Below are 11,829 nucleotides of genomic sequence, written 5' to 3' on the forward strand. Positions count from 1 at the left end.
ATTAACTAATTAGGCTCAATAGATTTGTCTCGCGAAATAGTCTAGAGTATAGCTAGGGTGAGTTTTATTAATAGTCTATATTTAATACTTCTAACCAGTGTTCAAACATTCGATGTGAGAGAGATAAAAAAAGTTAGAGGGAAACAAACACCCCCTAAGTTTGGAGCAAAGGCTAAAAAATAAACTATAATAAAAAAACCATGAAATTAATTTTAAATTTAAGTTTAAAATTTTAAATTTTGGCTTATATAAGCACGAGCAAAACAACCAGGCCCATTGACATTAATATACTAATAACAAGCTAGAAGCCTTTTGCCACGTAAGAACAATCAAGAAGAAGAATCAACTGCGATTAAAGGAGTTGGTGCAATAAGACCGAATGAATTCGTCGTGAAATAACGGTTAAAATAGACCGAAGACACACAAATATTTTATCGGTAATAAATAACGCCGTTAAATTTTTTATTATTTGTATTATTAAAAAACTTACATAATTATCTTTTATTTTGTTCTGATTAGACTTATTATTAAATGTATTTTAATTGTAACTTGTACTTTTATATATTTACATAAAATTTTTAAATAAAATGAATAGTCGAAAATATGTTAAAAAGTTAATGACAATAAAAAATACGGCGGAAGTATTAAACTCAACAATGCATGTTCTGATCTGAGAACCAAACCGACCACGCAAGAGTGAAGACTTGACTTGCTAGCTATCCGACATTGGTAATAAAAAAAAACAAAGCTAAACTGTAGTATCAGACTCAGACGTTGAACCTCCTGCGCTTTTTGAATTTTTGACGTCTGATGGTCTGGCTTACCCGTGAACACGTCGACGGAGCTGAAATTTGCTACTCCCTCAGTTTTATAACGTAAGATGTTTAACTTTTCTAGTTGTAATGTTTAGCCATTTGTCTTATTTAAAAAATTATAAAAATATTATTTATTTTGGTTGTGATTATTTTATTATCAAAAGAACTTTAAGCACGACTTATTATTTTTTATATTTATACTAAATTTTTGAATAAGACGAATAATCAAACATTACAACTTAAAAAAATCAAACATTTTGTATTATAAAACCGGGTAGTATTACACACGTACGCATCGCAAGTACTGGTAAAAGAGTTGCCACGTAGCTGAAAACAGATTCTCCAAATGTATAAGATTGGCCATTGTACGTATATAGCTGCGACTGCGATTAGGGAGTTGTTAACTGTTCGCCTGTCACCATCTTGACTGACTTGTATTAGTATTTGCTAGTCGCAAAGTGCAAAAGGAATTAAAAAAAAGTGCATGCTTAAATAATCCTAGTCCTTACCATTTAGGAGCACACACGCACTAGCTTGCCATTGATCTACTAGTGACAGAGCTTGGAGAACACCTAAATTTCTCGTTTTGAGATGGCCGCCGGCGGCGGCGGCGGCGCGGCGACGACGGGGTGGCTCATCGTGAGGGCGCAGAAGTCGACCAACCAGCTCAAGGCGCTGCTGGCGAAGCTGCTTCCAGCTGGGGGCGCGGCACAGGGCGCCGCCGCCGTGGAGGCGATCCTGTCGGACATGTCGGAGGCGCTGTCTGAAGCGCTCGCGTCTCTGCAGGCTCCCGGCCGGTCGGACGATCGGCGGCTGCCGGCGCCGCCGGCGGCGAGCTTGTTGGTCCATGGACGAAGTGCTGCAGCGATCGGCAGCAGCGGCCGGTCAGTGTCGAGAAGGAGTGGTCGTCAGCGGAGAAGGTATGTAGGCAAAACATCATTTGGTGTGGTCTTGATTAGTTTGATCGTGTGGTACACTGGCAATTCACCGCAGTTAGTTTGACTTGAGCTTAATTGTAACTGTAGTATTTTTTTTTGTTGTTCTGAAAGCAGCAGGGCAGACGGTTCATCTCGTAGAATTATGCTACAGTTTGGCGATCGTGGTGATTCCTACACCTGGAGAAAGTATGGGCAGAAGGACATTCTTGGCGCCAGATTTGCCAGGTAACCCAACAATTTCAGATTGAGAAATTCAGGTAAAGGTAGTCTTTGGGAGAACAATTTCAGATTGACAAATTCAGCTCAAAGGTAGTATCTGGGACTGGAGAGTGTTTGGGGGGAAAATATATATGTTTCTTGTTGAACTGGAAACAAAAGAACAAATTTTAGCTGAAATTCTGAAACCGTGTGGCGTTTTACAGGAACTACTACAGATGCGCGTGCGCCCAGAGGTCTGGCTGCTCGGCGAGGAAGCACGTGCAGCAATCCGACGACGACCCCACCCGGCTGGAGATCACCTACATCGGCGCCCACACCTGCGACGATCGGCCGTCGTCGCCGGCGACGAGCCCCGTCGACGACGAGCAGCGCTCCACCGTCGTCAGCCACCTGCCGGCGGTGGCCGTCGCCGCCGCCGCGCCGTCCACTGTGCGAAAGCTGGTGGAACGACATGTCCCGGCATCGGACATGATGGAGGCCTGCACGCCGTCGATGGAGATGGAGGCCTCGTGGCTGCTCATACCGTCGCCGGCGTGCTCGCAGTCGGAGCTGCTGTCCGAGGCGGTGGAGGTTCCCGAGCTGCGGCCCGGTGCTTCGCCGCCGGCTCCGGCGGAACGCGGGAAGGCGTGGGACGGCGAGCTCCTCGCGCTCTACGACTCCGTCGTGCCAGATTTAGTGTGGCGTCCCAGCGCCTAGTCAGCGCGTGTTTAGCATAGTCAGCGCTGAGTCACGTGTCCACGGTGGCCAAAATCAGGTTAAGTGCTAGGAGCCTAGGAGCGTCTTTGTTTATACAGAGATAATGATATGAGAAGGTTGACAATGATATCATCGGTTCATGACGATAGTTGAAGTAAAAATATGCCCTTTTTTTATATTTTTTGGCCAACTTTCTTCGGGGTTTGGTACTCGATTGCAAAAAATAAAAATCGAGCTTCACCGAATCTCAGGAATTTCTGACAAAATTTCATCAAATTTTAACCATGCTTAGACGAAATTTCTGTCTTAGGCCTCACTGAAATAGAGGAATTTCGAACCTTTCGATCCCAATCACAGAACAAACTGTCTACGGCAGTGATCTTGCTATAAATTTGCGTCAAGAAATCAATTGCATCAAAAATTCTTGCTGAAATCTATTGAGGTGCCAAGAAAACTGCCTCAGATTAGCCTGAATATATATCGTTGATAGTCAGGCACTAGTAGCACAGGGACCGAGATGTCGTCAATTAATTGAGTTGCAAATTTGAAAATCCTAATAAAAGTTGTCTGCGAAATGCAAAGTCAAAAACTTCTGCTGGGTCCGAATAATTAGGGGCCACCTTATTTTTTTCTTCTAGGGAAGAAAATGATATCACAAAATCAATCCTGAGAGCATAAAAAAAAAGATTGTCAGTGTGATTTACAGGAAAAGCAACAGGCAGAAGCTACCTAGCTATAACAACAAAATCTCTCTCTGATTCTAACCTGAATATGCGACGGTAGAACAGAAACATGCGTGTTAGCTGCTTCCACGAATCTCTTGTGCCCAACTGTGGATCGGTGCAGCTTAATTTGTTTCAGACTTTCCGAGAGAGTTCAGAAGAGTTTGCAAAAAGTTTGTGTTATTGTTCAAAGGAAGCAAAGAAGATGGTGGAGCGATCAGCGTCAAGCAACCATGGCGGTCGATCACTTCTTGGCCGGCTGCTCCTGCTCGGTTGCCGCCTTGTTGTCCTGCACTGCTTCCGCCGCCGCCGCCGCCGCCGGCACCGGTGGATCAGCCGCGGCTGCCACGGGCGCGTCCTTCTCGCCACCGCCGGCCGCCGTCGATTTCTCGGCCTGTCCAGCTGTCTGGTCAGCTGCCTCACCCTTGCCGTCATTCTTGGCACCCTTGTCGCCGCCGTCGTCCTTCGTCGGTGCTGCCGGCTGCGGTGGCGACGGCGGGGGCGCCATGTGCGGCGGCGGGGTCTGCTTGAGCTTCATGAGGACCTGGCGCATCCGGGAGAGGTCGGCGGGTTTGCCGGGCTTGGGGCCCTGCACCACCACGACGCCGGGCTGCTTCGCCTCCATCTGCTCCCTCCTCTTCCCCCTCTTCTCCAGCCCCGGGATCTCGTGCGGCACCATCTCTGCGATCGCCTTCCAGTACTGCTTGTCCGCCTCCTTGTGGAACTTCTCCTGGTTCGCCAGGAACAGCTGCACGTATGGACAGGCGCCGCCATCCACCATCCATGGCGGCGGGTCAGTTCAAATAGTTCGTGAGTTCATGTGCTCGTCAATGGCGGAGCAGGAGAAGAAGAAGAAGAAGACCTTCTCCCGATCTCTGTTCTGCGTCCGGTGGGCGTCGCAGTTCAGCTTGCGCTTCTCGGCGAAGGATTTCTTGAACTCCTCGGCTTCCGCGATGATGTCGGCGCGCCGCTCCCTCTCCTTGCGCTCCTTCTCCTCCAGCATCAGGGCGTTTTGCCTGCAGCGGAATGGATCTCATCGATTTCGTAAGATCGCATCAAGAAACGCGACGGAAATGGCGGTCTCCTCCTCAACGACGTCAATGGCTAATGCATGAGATTTTCCTTGTAGAGAATCGGAGATTTGGAGAGGAGCACCCACCGGCGCCACTCGCGGCGGAGGATGCCCTCCTCCTTCATGTCCTCCGGCGGCGGCAGGACGGGCCCCCCGTCGTCAGGCGCGCCGACGAAGAGGCCGTCATCGTCGATGCCGCCGGCCCCGCCGATCACGCCACCGCCGCCGTGGCGACCCACCACGTGGCCGTTGACCAAGTCCTCCGCCCCGTAGCCGTACGCGGGGGCGCCGCTCGAGTCCAGCGGCATGCCGAACCCGCCGACGAAGACGCCGTCGCCGGGGGCGGCGGCGCCGCCGGCCACGGCCAGGTCGTCCTCGGAGGCGGCGGTGCCGAAGGAGGAGTAGGAGGCGGCGAAGCGGTGGCCGCGGCGGAGGGCGGCGCCGAGGTCGTCGTCGACGTCGAAGGGATGGGGAGGGAGCACGTCGTCGTCGTCGCCGGCGACGGCGGTGACGGAGTCGAAGGAGGACATGGGTTGGCGATGGCGCGCGCGCGGTGGGGACGAGTGGCAGCTTAGCGGATGTTGGGAGGTTTTGGATCCGACAAGAGTGGAGAGGAGGACGAGGGAGGTTTTCGGCCGGTAACACCGTTTTTTTTCTCGATTTATACGTTGCTCCCGATACAACCGGACGCTGAAAGGCCCCTATGCCGCTATGCGCTAATATATTTGATTTTTTCCGAAACGTTTGGTCATTCGTCTTATTTAAATATTTAGTATAAATATAAAAAATAATAAGTCGTGCTTAAAATTTATTTGATAATAAAGTAAGTCATAAGCAAAATAAATAATATTTTCATAATTTTTTAAATAACACAAATGGTCAAACATTACAAGTAAAAATGTTACATTTTTTTATTTGATGTTGTGATTTTACGACGAGGAAGGTTTGATAGTTTGTAAGACTCAAAAAATATTAAGCAAATATGTAATATTATAGTTAATAATTAAAATGTATTTATATATAAATAAAAGCATAATAAAATAATTTATAATTATATATTTTTTAATAAAATGAATGGTCAAACTTACCTCCAAATGTCAATGGTGTCGAATAAGAAAAATAGAAGAAGTATATTCTCTCTAGTTTTTAACTGATGGCCCGTTCACTTTTAGGTACATATTTGACTGTCGTTTTATTTAAAAACCTTACATAATTGTTTGTATTTTATTCTGAATTGATTAATTATTAAATATGTTTTATGTATAACTTACAATTTTTATATTTATATATATTTGCCTTTTTTTCTAAATCTGGTAAATTTTGTCTATTGAAGATTTCGGATTCCAATGGACGACAGTTCACTACTAATCTTCTTGCCCACTCGAACGAGTAGATTTTACCGATGAATGTGCATATGGTGCTCCGTAAAATAATATCCCAAAAATACATTCATTCTATAATTGTTTCTATATGTTATTTAGTAAAGACTACGATAAGATCAGAAGATTTTTTTTAAAATCACTTCACTAGCCACTTCTCTAAATTTTGGATTAATTACATTCACTTTTCATGCACTAAATTAACTCTTTAATCATTTAATGATTGAAATAATAGAAATAAGTGCATGAATGTTCATGTTTGATACAAATTTGAATTCTATAAATATCTAATTGTTTTCCCTATTTTCAGAAAAAATAGAAAAATACATAGGTTAAATATAGATTAAAAAGTTAAATGAGTTAAAAAGAATAGGTGGCGTCAAAAAAAATGGAGAGTATTTCAATAAGATCAAGGCATCCGGATTTTGCTTGCCGCTCCTGATTTATCTCTTTTCCGAGACCATTTGTCCGTTAAGGCACACGATGTATTTGAACCACACAAAATTCTGAAGCGAATAAAAGAAAGTCAGACAGTGATTCCATTATGCAAATCGAATTGCTTCTATTCCATTCAGATTATTGGGCAACATCAGCAGTAGAAGCAGCTTCATTAATTATTTCAACAATTACGCTAAACTAATGGCACCGACGAGTAATTAACTTGCTCAAGATTATTGATTTGAAAAAAAAGACTAACTAATTATTCCTTCCATTTTATATTATAATTTATATTATAAGACTTTCTGAATTTGACTAAATTCATATATATATATATATATGAAGCATCTATATTACTATCAGGTGTGACTATTCCCTTTACATCTAAGGTGCAGAAACACATCTATACATATTTCTTTTCTCTTCCAACAGAAAAGTGCAGTAGCTGTACTTGGGTACTTGGTAGTAGGATCTAATTTTCCTAATATATATATTATATGGATTTGTTAACATATATTGATTTAGATAAAACTAAAATGTACGGGCTGTGCTCGTACTGGTACTGGTAGTACTCCGGTGGCGGCGGCGCGCCGTACTGCGGCAGTGAAACCGGCTGCGGCGCTTGCATTGGCGGCGGCGCGCCGTAATGCGGCGACGGAACCGGCCGCGGCGCCTGCATTGGCGGCGGCTCGACGCCGGTGCTGATGACGACGACGGGCTTCTTCAGCTTGCTCTCGAGCCGCGCCCTGAGCGCCTCGGCGTCGACGGCGGTGCCCTCCACCACCACCCGCCCCTCCCCCACGCGAGGCCTCACCGCCGTCACCCCTGCATACATCCATTGTTCGGACACGCAGGAGAGATCGAGATCGTCACCTCGAGCTCGATCGCCATGGAAGACGCTAGCTAGGAAAGATCGACATGAGATTTACCAGGCATTTTCTTGATGGCCTTCTCGATCTTGTTCGCGCATCCCATGGAGTTCACTTCCATCTGCAGCACAATGGGCGCCATTGCTACCGATCGATCGAGCGGGAGCTCAGCTAGCTGTTGGATTTTAATTTCTTTGAGGTGTGGAGAATGTTTTTCGTACGCGTGTGAGTTTTTATAGTGGAGTGAGCTAAATCTATTTACCAGGAAGTAAATAATGCAACGCCTCAATTATCTCTCACGCGATAGTAAGGTCGGATCTCTTTCTTACTTCAATGTGTTCTTTACTTTTAAAAATGTATAGACATATTTAAATGATTTCTTTTGCTATTAAGGAAAAATAACCTAGGGATGAAGCGGTAAAAATGTACCATTTTAAAATTAATTTTTGGAAATCAATTGCCCTCCTTTTATATTTACTAGAAATATATATACCCGTAAGTTGCAACGGGCTTTAACAAGACTTGAAAAATATGAAAAAGCTCGGATTGACCTATGTTTGTTTTAATATTATAGCTGGCCGCAATGTTCCTTTGTAGTTTTGTGTTCAAGCTTAAATTTTCCTAACATGAAGAAGACACAGTATTGGGGGCCAAAGGTCCTCCAAATATAGGGATAAAAATGGCTGAAATGGTTTTTTCTATGTTTGGAAACGGTCAAAAAAATTTCAAATTTATAAATTCAACTATTTAGTATTAACTTTAAAAAGCACTTAAAAAATTAGAAAAACACAAATTTTAGAAACTTCATCCCTATCCAAATATGTGCAGCCGACGTTAAAAATATTAGTGATATCAATTTGATGATAATGTTATTTAATTTGAATCTTGTTAGGCAATAAGCTAGTATGTATAGAAAAAAAATGTCCAAATCAGAAAAAACATATAGAGAGAAGTAATATATAATATATTTTTATGTTATTTATTTGCCTCAATAGTGTTAGGTGTAGAATATGTTGAGCATTTCCATCGATCTAAGTATCAATTGATGTCAGAGAAAGAAGAAAAAAAATCAAAATGGACACAAGTGGGCTATCCACATCGTTTCCTCATTTACTCTACTTCCTTGTAGTTGAGTTATATTTATTTTCATAGACTAACAATATACTCGTGCTCCCGCTACTGTATCTTAATATTTATATTCATACATCATTTAATTTCATGTTAGTTAAATTGTTTTTTTCTAAATTAGGTCTAATTGCACTTTAATTTGATTCAAGTCATATATCAAACATATATGTGTTAATGAATGGTGATATTTGATAATGAAAATTAATTAACTGAAAGAAAGTTTATGTTTTAGATATTGCACAATTTTACCTATCATAATCATATTCAACCAAAAGAATTTCATGGTTATATGTGTACCATCCACTATAATATTAAGACATGTATATAGTAAAAACGTGCTAAATAGGAATCTCTTTGAAGACGTGCGTACGATTATTTAATACAGTGCAATTGGGTTCTATCTTCTAATTTATGTAAAATAAAGAATTTAGGCAAATTCGTACAATCACATTGAACAACCTTCTTTTATCACAATCTAACAGAAATTCACAACAAATCACATGCCAGATAAAATAAAAAAAACTTAATCATATAAAATTTAGAAATTTAATTATGTTTATAATGATTAATCTTATAAATTTTTAAAAATCAACAAAACGCAACTTCATCACTTTTGGTAATCATAGGAATACACACCACATAATATATAGCATTATTATAGGAGCTATATATAAGAAAAGTGTATATATTTATGTTTTATAGGAAGTTTCTAATACATAGAAAGAATTTTTATATGTATGGCAGTGGAGGATATTAAGTTTGTCGTTCGATTAATATAGATAATTCTGGATTATTGGATTTGTCTCGTGAGATCATGAGTCATGGTCACACCAGTTGATACACTGCCTGCTTCTATATACAGCTTGCCAATAACAATTTCTCACTTGAAAATGTCAATTATATCTCACGCAATAAATAGGTTGGATCTCTTTCTTATCGTTATATGCATGCAAGCTCAAGTGTACTTTACTCGTAAAACGCTATTCTCGACTCATCCCGCCCAAAGTGGCACATAGATGTTTATGGACCGTTTGATCAAGCCAAGACAAAGCATGGGATTAGAGGTAGAATTTTAATTCGCGGGACAAAACATGCGATGCGATCTTACGCCCATGATAATCACGGTGCTCATGCGTGGAGCAAATCGCGCGTGTGATTAGGATTAACGGCTTGGTTGGCAACTTGGGTGAAGGACTGAAGGGGATTAATGAGAAAGAAGTAAATTAATCTACTCGAGTACAGTGTCAACTGCAAGTTCTCACTTTTACGATCCTCGTCACTCAGATCCAACATGTCATATTGAATTTTCCTTAAAATTAGAACAGATATAATAGCAAGGCTATAAGTCAACTATAAGTATATTTTAAAGCTTGATGTAATCGTATCACCTTGATGTAATCATTTAAGATCAATAAAAACTTTATTCATCTAAAAATAAGTATATTTTAAAGCGATAAGAGAAAAGAAGTAGACTACTAATTTAAGCTCCATCACTTGTCGTTCATCTCCTCCATGCGCCGCAGCCGCCGCCACGCCTCCATTCACCTTCTCCTGTCGTCGCTTCCAGCGGGAGCCGCCACCACGGCAGTTCCTTGCTGCCCCCCTCTGCCACACTCCTCAGTTCACGCCGACGTGGCTGCCTCAGCCTCCATCTCCTCCTCCTTATTTGGTCTTGGTCACACCATCTCAGCCCCCGCACACCACCGTGATCGAGAGGTAGGGCATCGATTGGTTCACCACCGATTTTAATTGACATCGATCTCGATGGATTTGCTGTTGGTTTGTGATTTCCTATATACTTGTTTTGCAATGATACGTTGAACTTTGCAGGAAGAAGCAGGAGCAGCTTGTTAATTTAGATTAATCTGGATGAATTCATTGTTGGTTTTTGATTTGCTATAATTGTTTCGCAATGATGCGTGTAGTAACCCTTTGGGTTGGGCTGGTTGTGTGTTATTTTCGCTTGATCCTTAAGTTTTGTTAACTAGATTGTATAAAAATCACTGGGTCCCTCTCCGATGTATTTTTCTTATCCCTTGATTTAAAAGGGTATTTTGATACTTTGGTAATTAATTGATTAGCAGTATTTTATAATTTTATTTTTTAGAAATAAAGATCACAATAAAAAGGACGATAGTACCCTTTTATATTTCTACTACATCTAATCTAATATTATTGGTAGTATAATTTAATCATAGTCGTCTGAAAAAAATAGATCAACCGTGTGAATTAAATTCTATATCAGTAGAATACACAGGAGTCAGTCCCAAATCACTATGATACTGTCAATGTAGCTAATGGAATGGCTGGCAGGCTTACTACTTACTTTGCTGGCATTATCATGCTGACAGGCAGGTCAAGACTAATGAGAAAAGGAGGCAACAGAAGAACAAGCTTATCCCAAATGGCTGCTTGCTTAAGGAAGGAACTTTATGAGGCTTTTAATTTGATCTTCGCTGTGAAGCAACAGTGACGGCTTTTGCATCAAAGGAGAATGAGATGAGTGTGCAATTGTGCATGGAGCATGGTGGTGAATCTCCTGAGTGGAGGAGGGTCAATGTGGACTCATTGAGCTTGAAAAGGAGGGGATGGAATGGTGATGGGACATGCCCAGGCCAAAGCAAATGGTATAAATACTCTTGTTGATGGGTTGCTGGGAGTGGGTTTGGCTGGCTGGCTGCTGCAGTGCAGCCAGTGCTGCAGGGTCGGCCCTGCTCTGCCATATTGTTTTAGGTTAGTTGTTATTTTGAAATTTGAATGGATCAATTGAACTATACGTACTGATTTAAAGATACCCAGAGAGATTAATCGCATTCCCATATTGTTTTAAGTCTGATATAAAGAGAAAGAAAGGTTTCGCTATCGATTTGATGGGGTGTTTGGATTCAGCTAAGAGAATTCAAAATGAAACTAAGAGACACACCTAACCAAAAAGCTGTTATTCTTCTTCCATCATATAGTGTACAAACATGTTTTACTCTATCTATCTGTTTCATTCATCATTCTTCAAATCGAACAGATAAAATTATTTTCGTAAGATCAAATGGCTAGTAGGAACTCCACTCTCCTTACGCAGACTTTTCATATATTAGATATTTTCTAAATTAAAAATTATCTTACCAATTATAGAGTTTTCATTGTCAGAAATTATCTTTCCAATTAGAAATAACACAAATATTTTCTATATATTAGATTTTTTATAAAGATAAATATATAAATTCTTTAATTATAAAGTTTCTATAAATATGCAATGTATACTTTTAGAATCAAAGTTCAATCATATTTTTTAACCACACCGTTAGAAAATCTTCAATGATACAAGACAATGAAGTTCGTGTTCAACACCATGTCACAATTGATAATCATAAGATCGATCAAGGTTATAGATCACTATTGTTGGACGCCTAAATTATACAATTGCAAATTTACTACTGGTTTAAAACGTTATTGCAAAACTACCACTAGAACATCATTCAAGTGGCATCCTCGTAAGTTTGAAAGAAATAATGGCAAATTTGCAAAAGCCCTATTCTAAATCTACAAAGAACTCATG

At 41.3% G+C, this 11,829-nt stretch overlaps 2 protein-coding genes across 2 annotated transcripts; one reads left to right on the forward strand and one right to left on the reverse strand.

The window, feature by feature from the left end:
* The first annotated feature begins 1,381 nt into the window (after positions 1-1,381).
* Positions 1,382-2,828, forward strand: LOC107304546 (transcription factor WRKY19-like). The gene is made up of 3 exons (XM_015839135.2): positions 1,382-1,735; positions 1,868-1,978; positions 2,176-2,828. Exons 1-3 carry the CDS (start codon positions 1,407-1,409, stop codon positions 2,666-2,668), a joined length of 933 nt encoding a protein of 310 aa, XP_015694621.2. The 5' UTR covers positions 1,382-1,406; the 3' UTR covers positions 2,669-2,828.
* A 264-nt stretch (positions 2,829-3,092) lies between these two features.
* Positions 3,093-5,097, reverse strand: LOC102709013 (clathrin light chain 3). The gene is made up of 4 exons (XM_006658471.3): positions 4,550-5,097; positions 4,253-4,406; positions 3,434-4,138; positions 3,093-3,334 (listed from the first exon to the last, which is right to left on the reverse strand). The coding sequence occupies exons 1-3, from the start codon at positions 4,990-4,992 to the stop codon at positions 3,635-3,637; spliced, it is 1,101 nt and encodes a 366-aa protein (XP_006658534.2). The 5' UTR covers positions 4,993-5,097; the 3' UTR covers positions 3,093-3,334; positions 3,434-3,634.
* Between the last annotated feature and the right edge of the window lie 6,732 nt (positions 5,098-11,829).

This window comes from Oryza brachyantha, chromosome 7, assembly GCF_000231095.2.
Source record: "Oryza brachyantha chromosome 7, ObraRS2, whole genome shotgun sequence".
In the NCBI taxonomy this organism is placed as follows: Eukaryota; Viridiplantae; Streptophyta; class Magnoliopsida; order Poales; family Poaceae; genus Oryza; species Oryza brachyantha.

Excerpts from the sequence above, each read along its gene's own strand:
- LOC107304546 (XM_015839135.2), top strand. The coding sequence starts at position 1,407 with ATGGCCGCCGGCGGCGGCGGCGGCGCGGCGACGACGGGGTGGCTCATC. Across the intron at positions 1,736-1,867 it reads AGTGGTCGTCAGCGGAGAAG|CAGGGCAGACGGTTCATCTC; the intron begins GTATGTAGGCAA and ends TTCTGAAAGCAG. Across the intron at positions 1,979-2,175 it reads CTTGGCGCCAGATTTGCCAG|GAACTACTACAGATGCGCGT; the intron begins GTAACCCAACAA and ends GGCGTTTTACAG.
- LOC102709013 (XM_006658471.3), bottom strand. The coding sequence starts at position 4,992 with ATGTCCTCCTTCGACTCCGTCACCGCCGTCGCCGGCGACGACGACGAC. Across the intron at positions 4,407-4,549 it reads CTCCGCCGCGAGTGGCGCCG|GCAAAACGCCCTGATGCTGG; the intron begins GTGGGTGCTCCT and ends ATTCCGCTGCAG. Across the intron at positions 4,139-4,252 it reads AGAACAGAGATCGGGAGAAG|CTGTTCCTGGCGAACCAGGA; the intron begins GTCTTCTTCTTC and ends CCATACGTGCAG.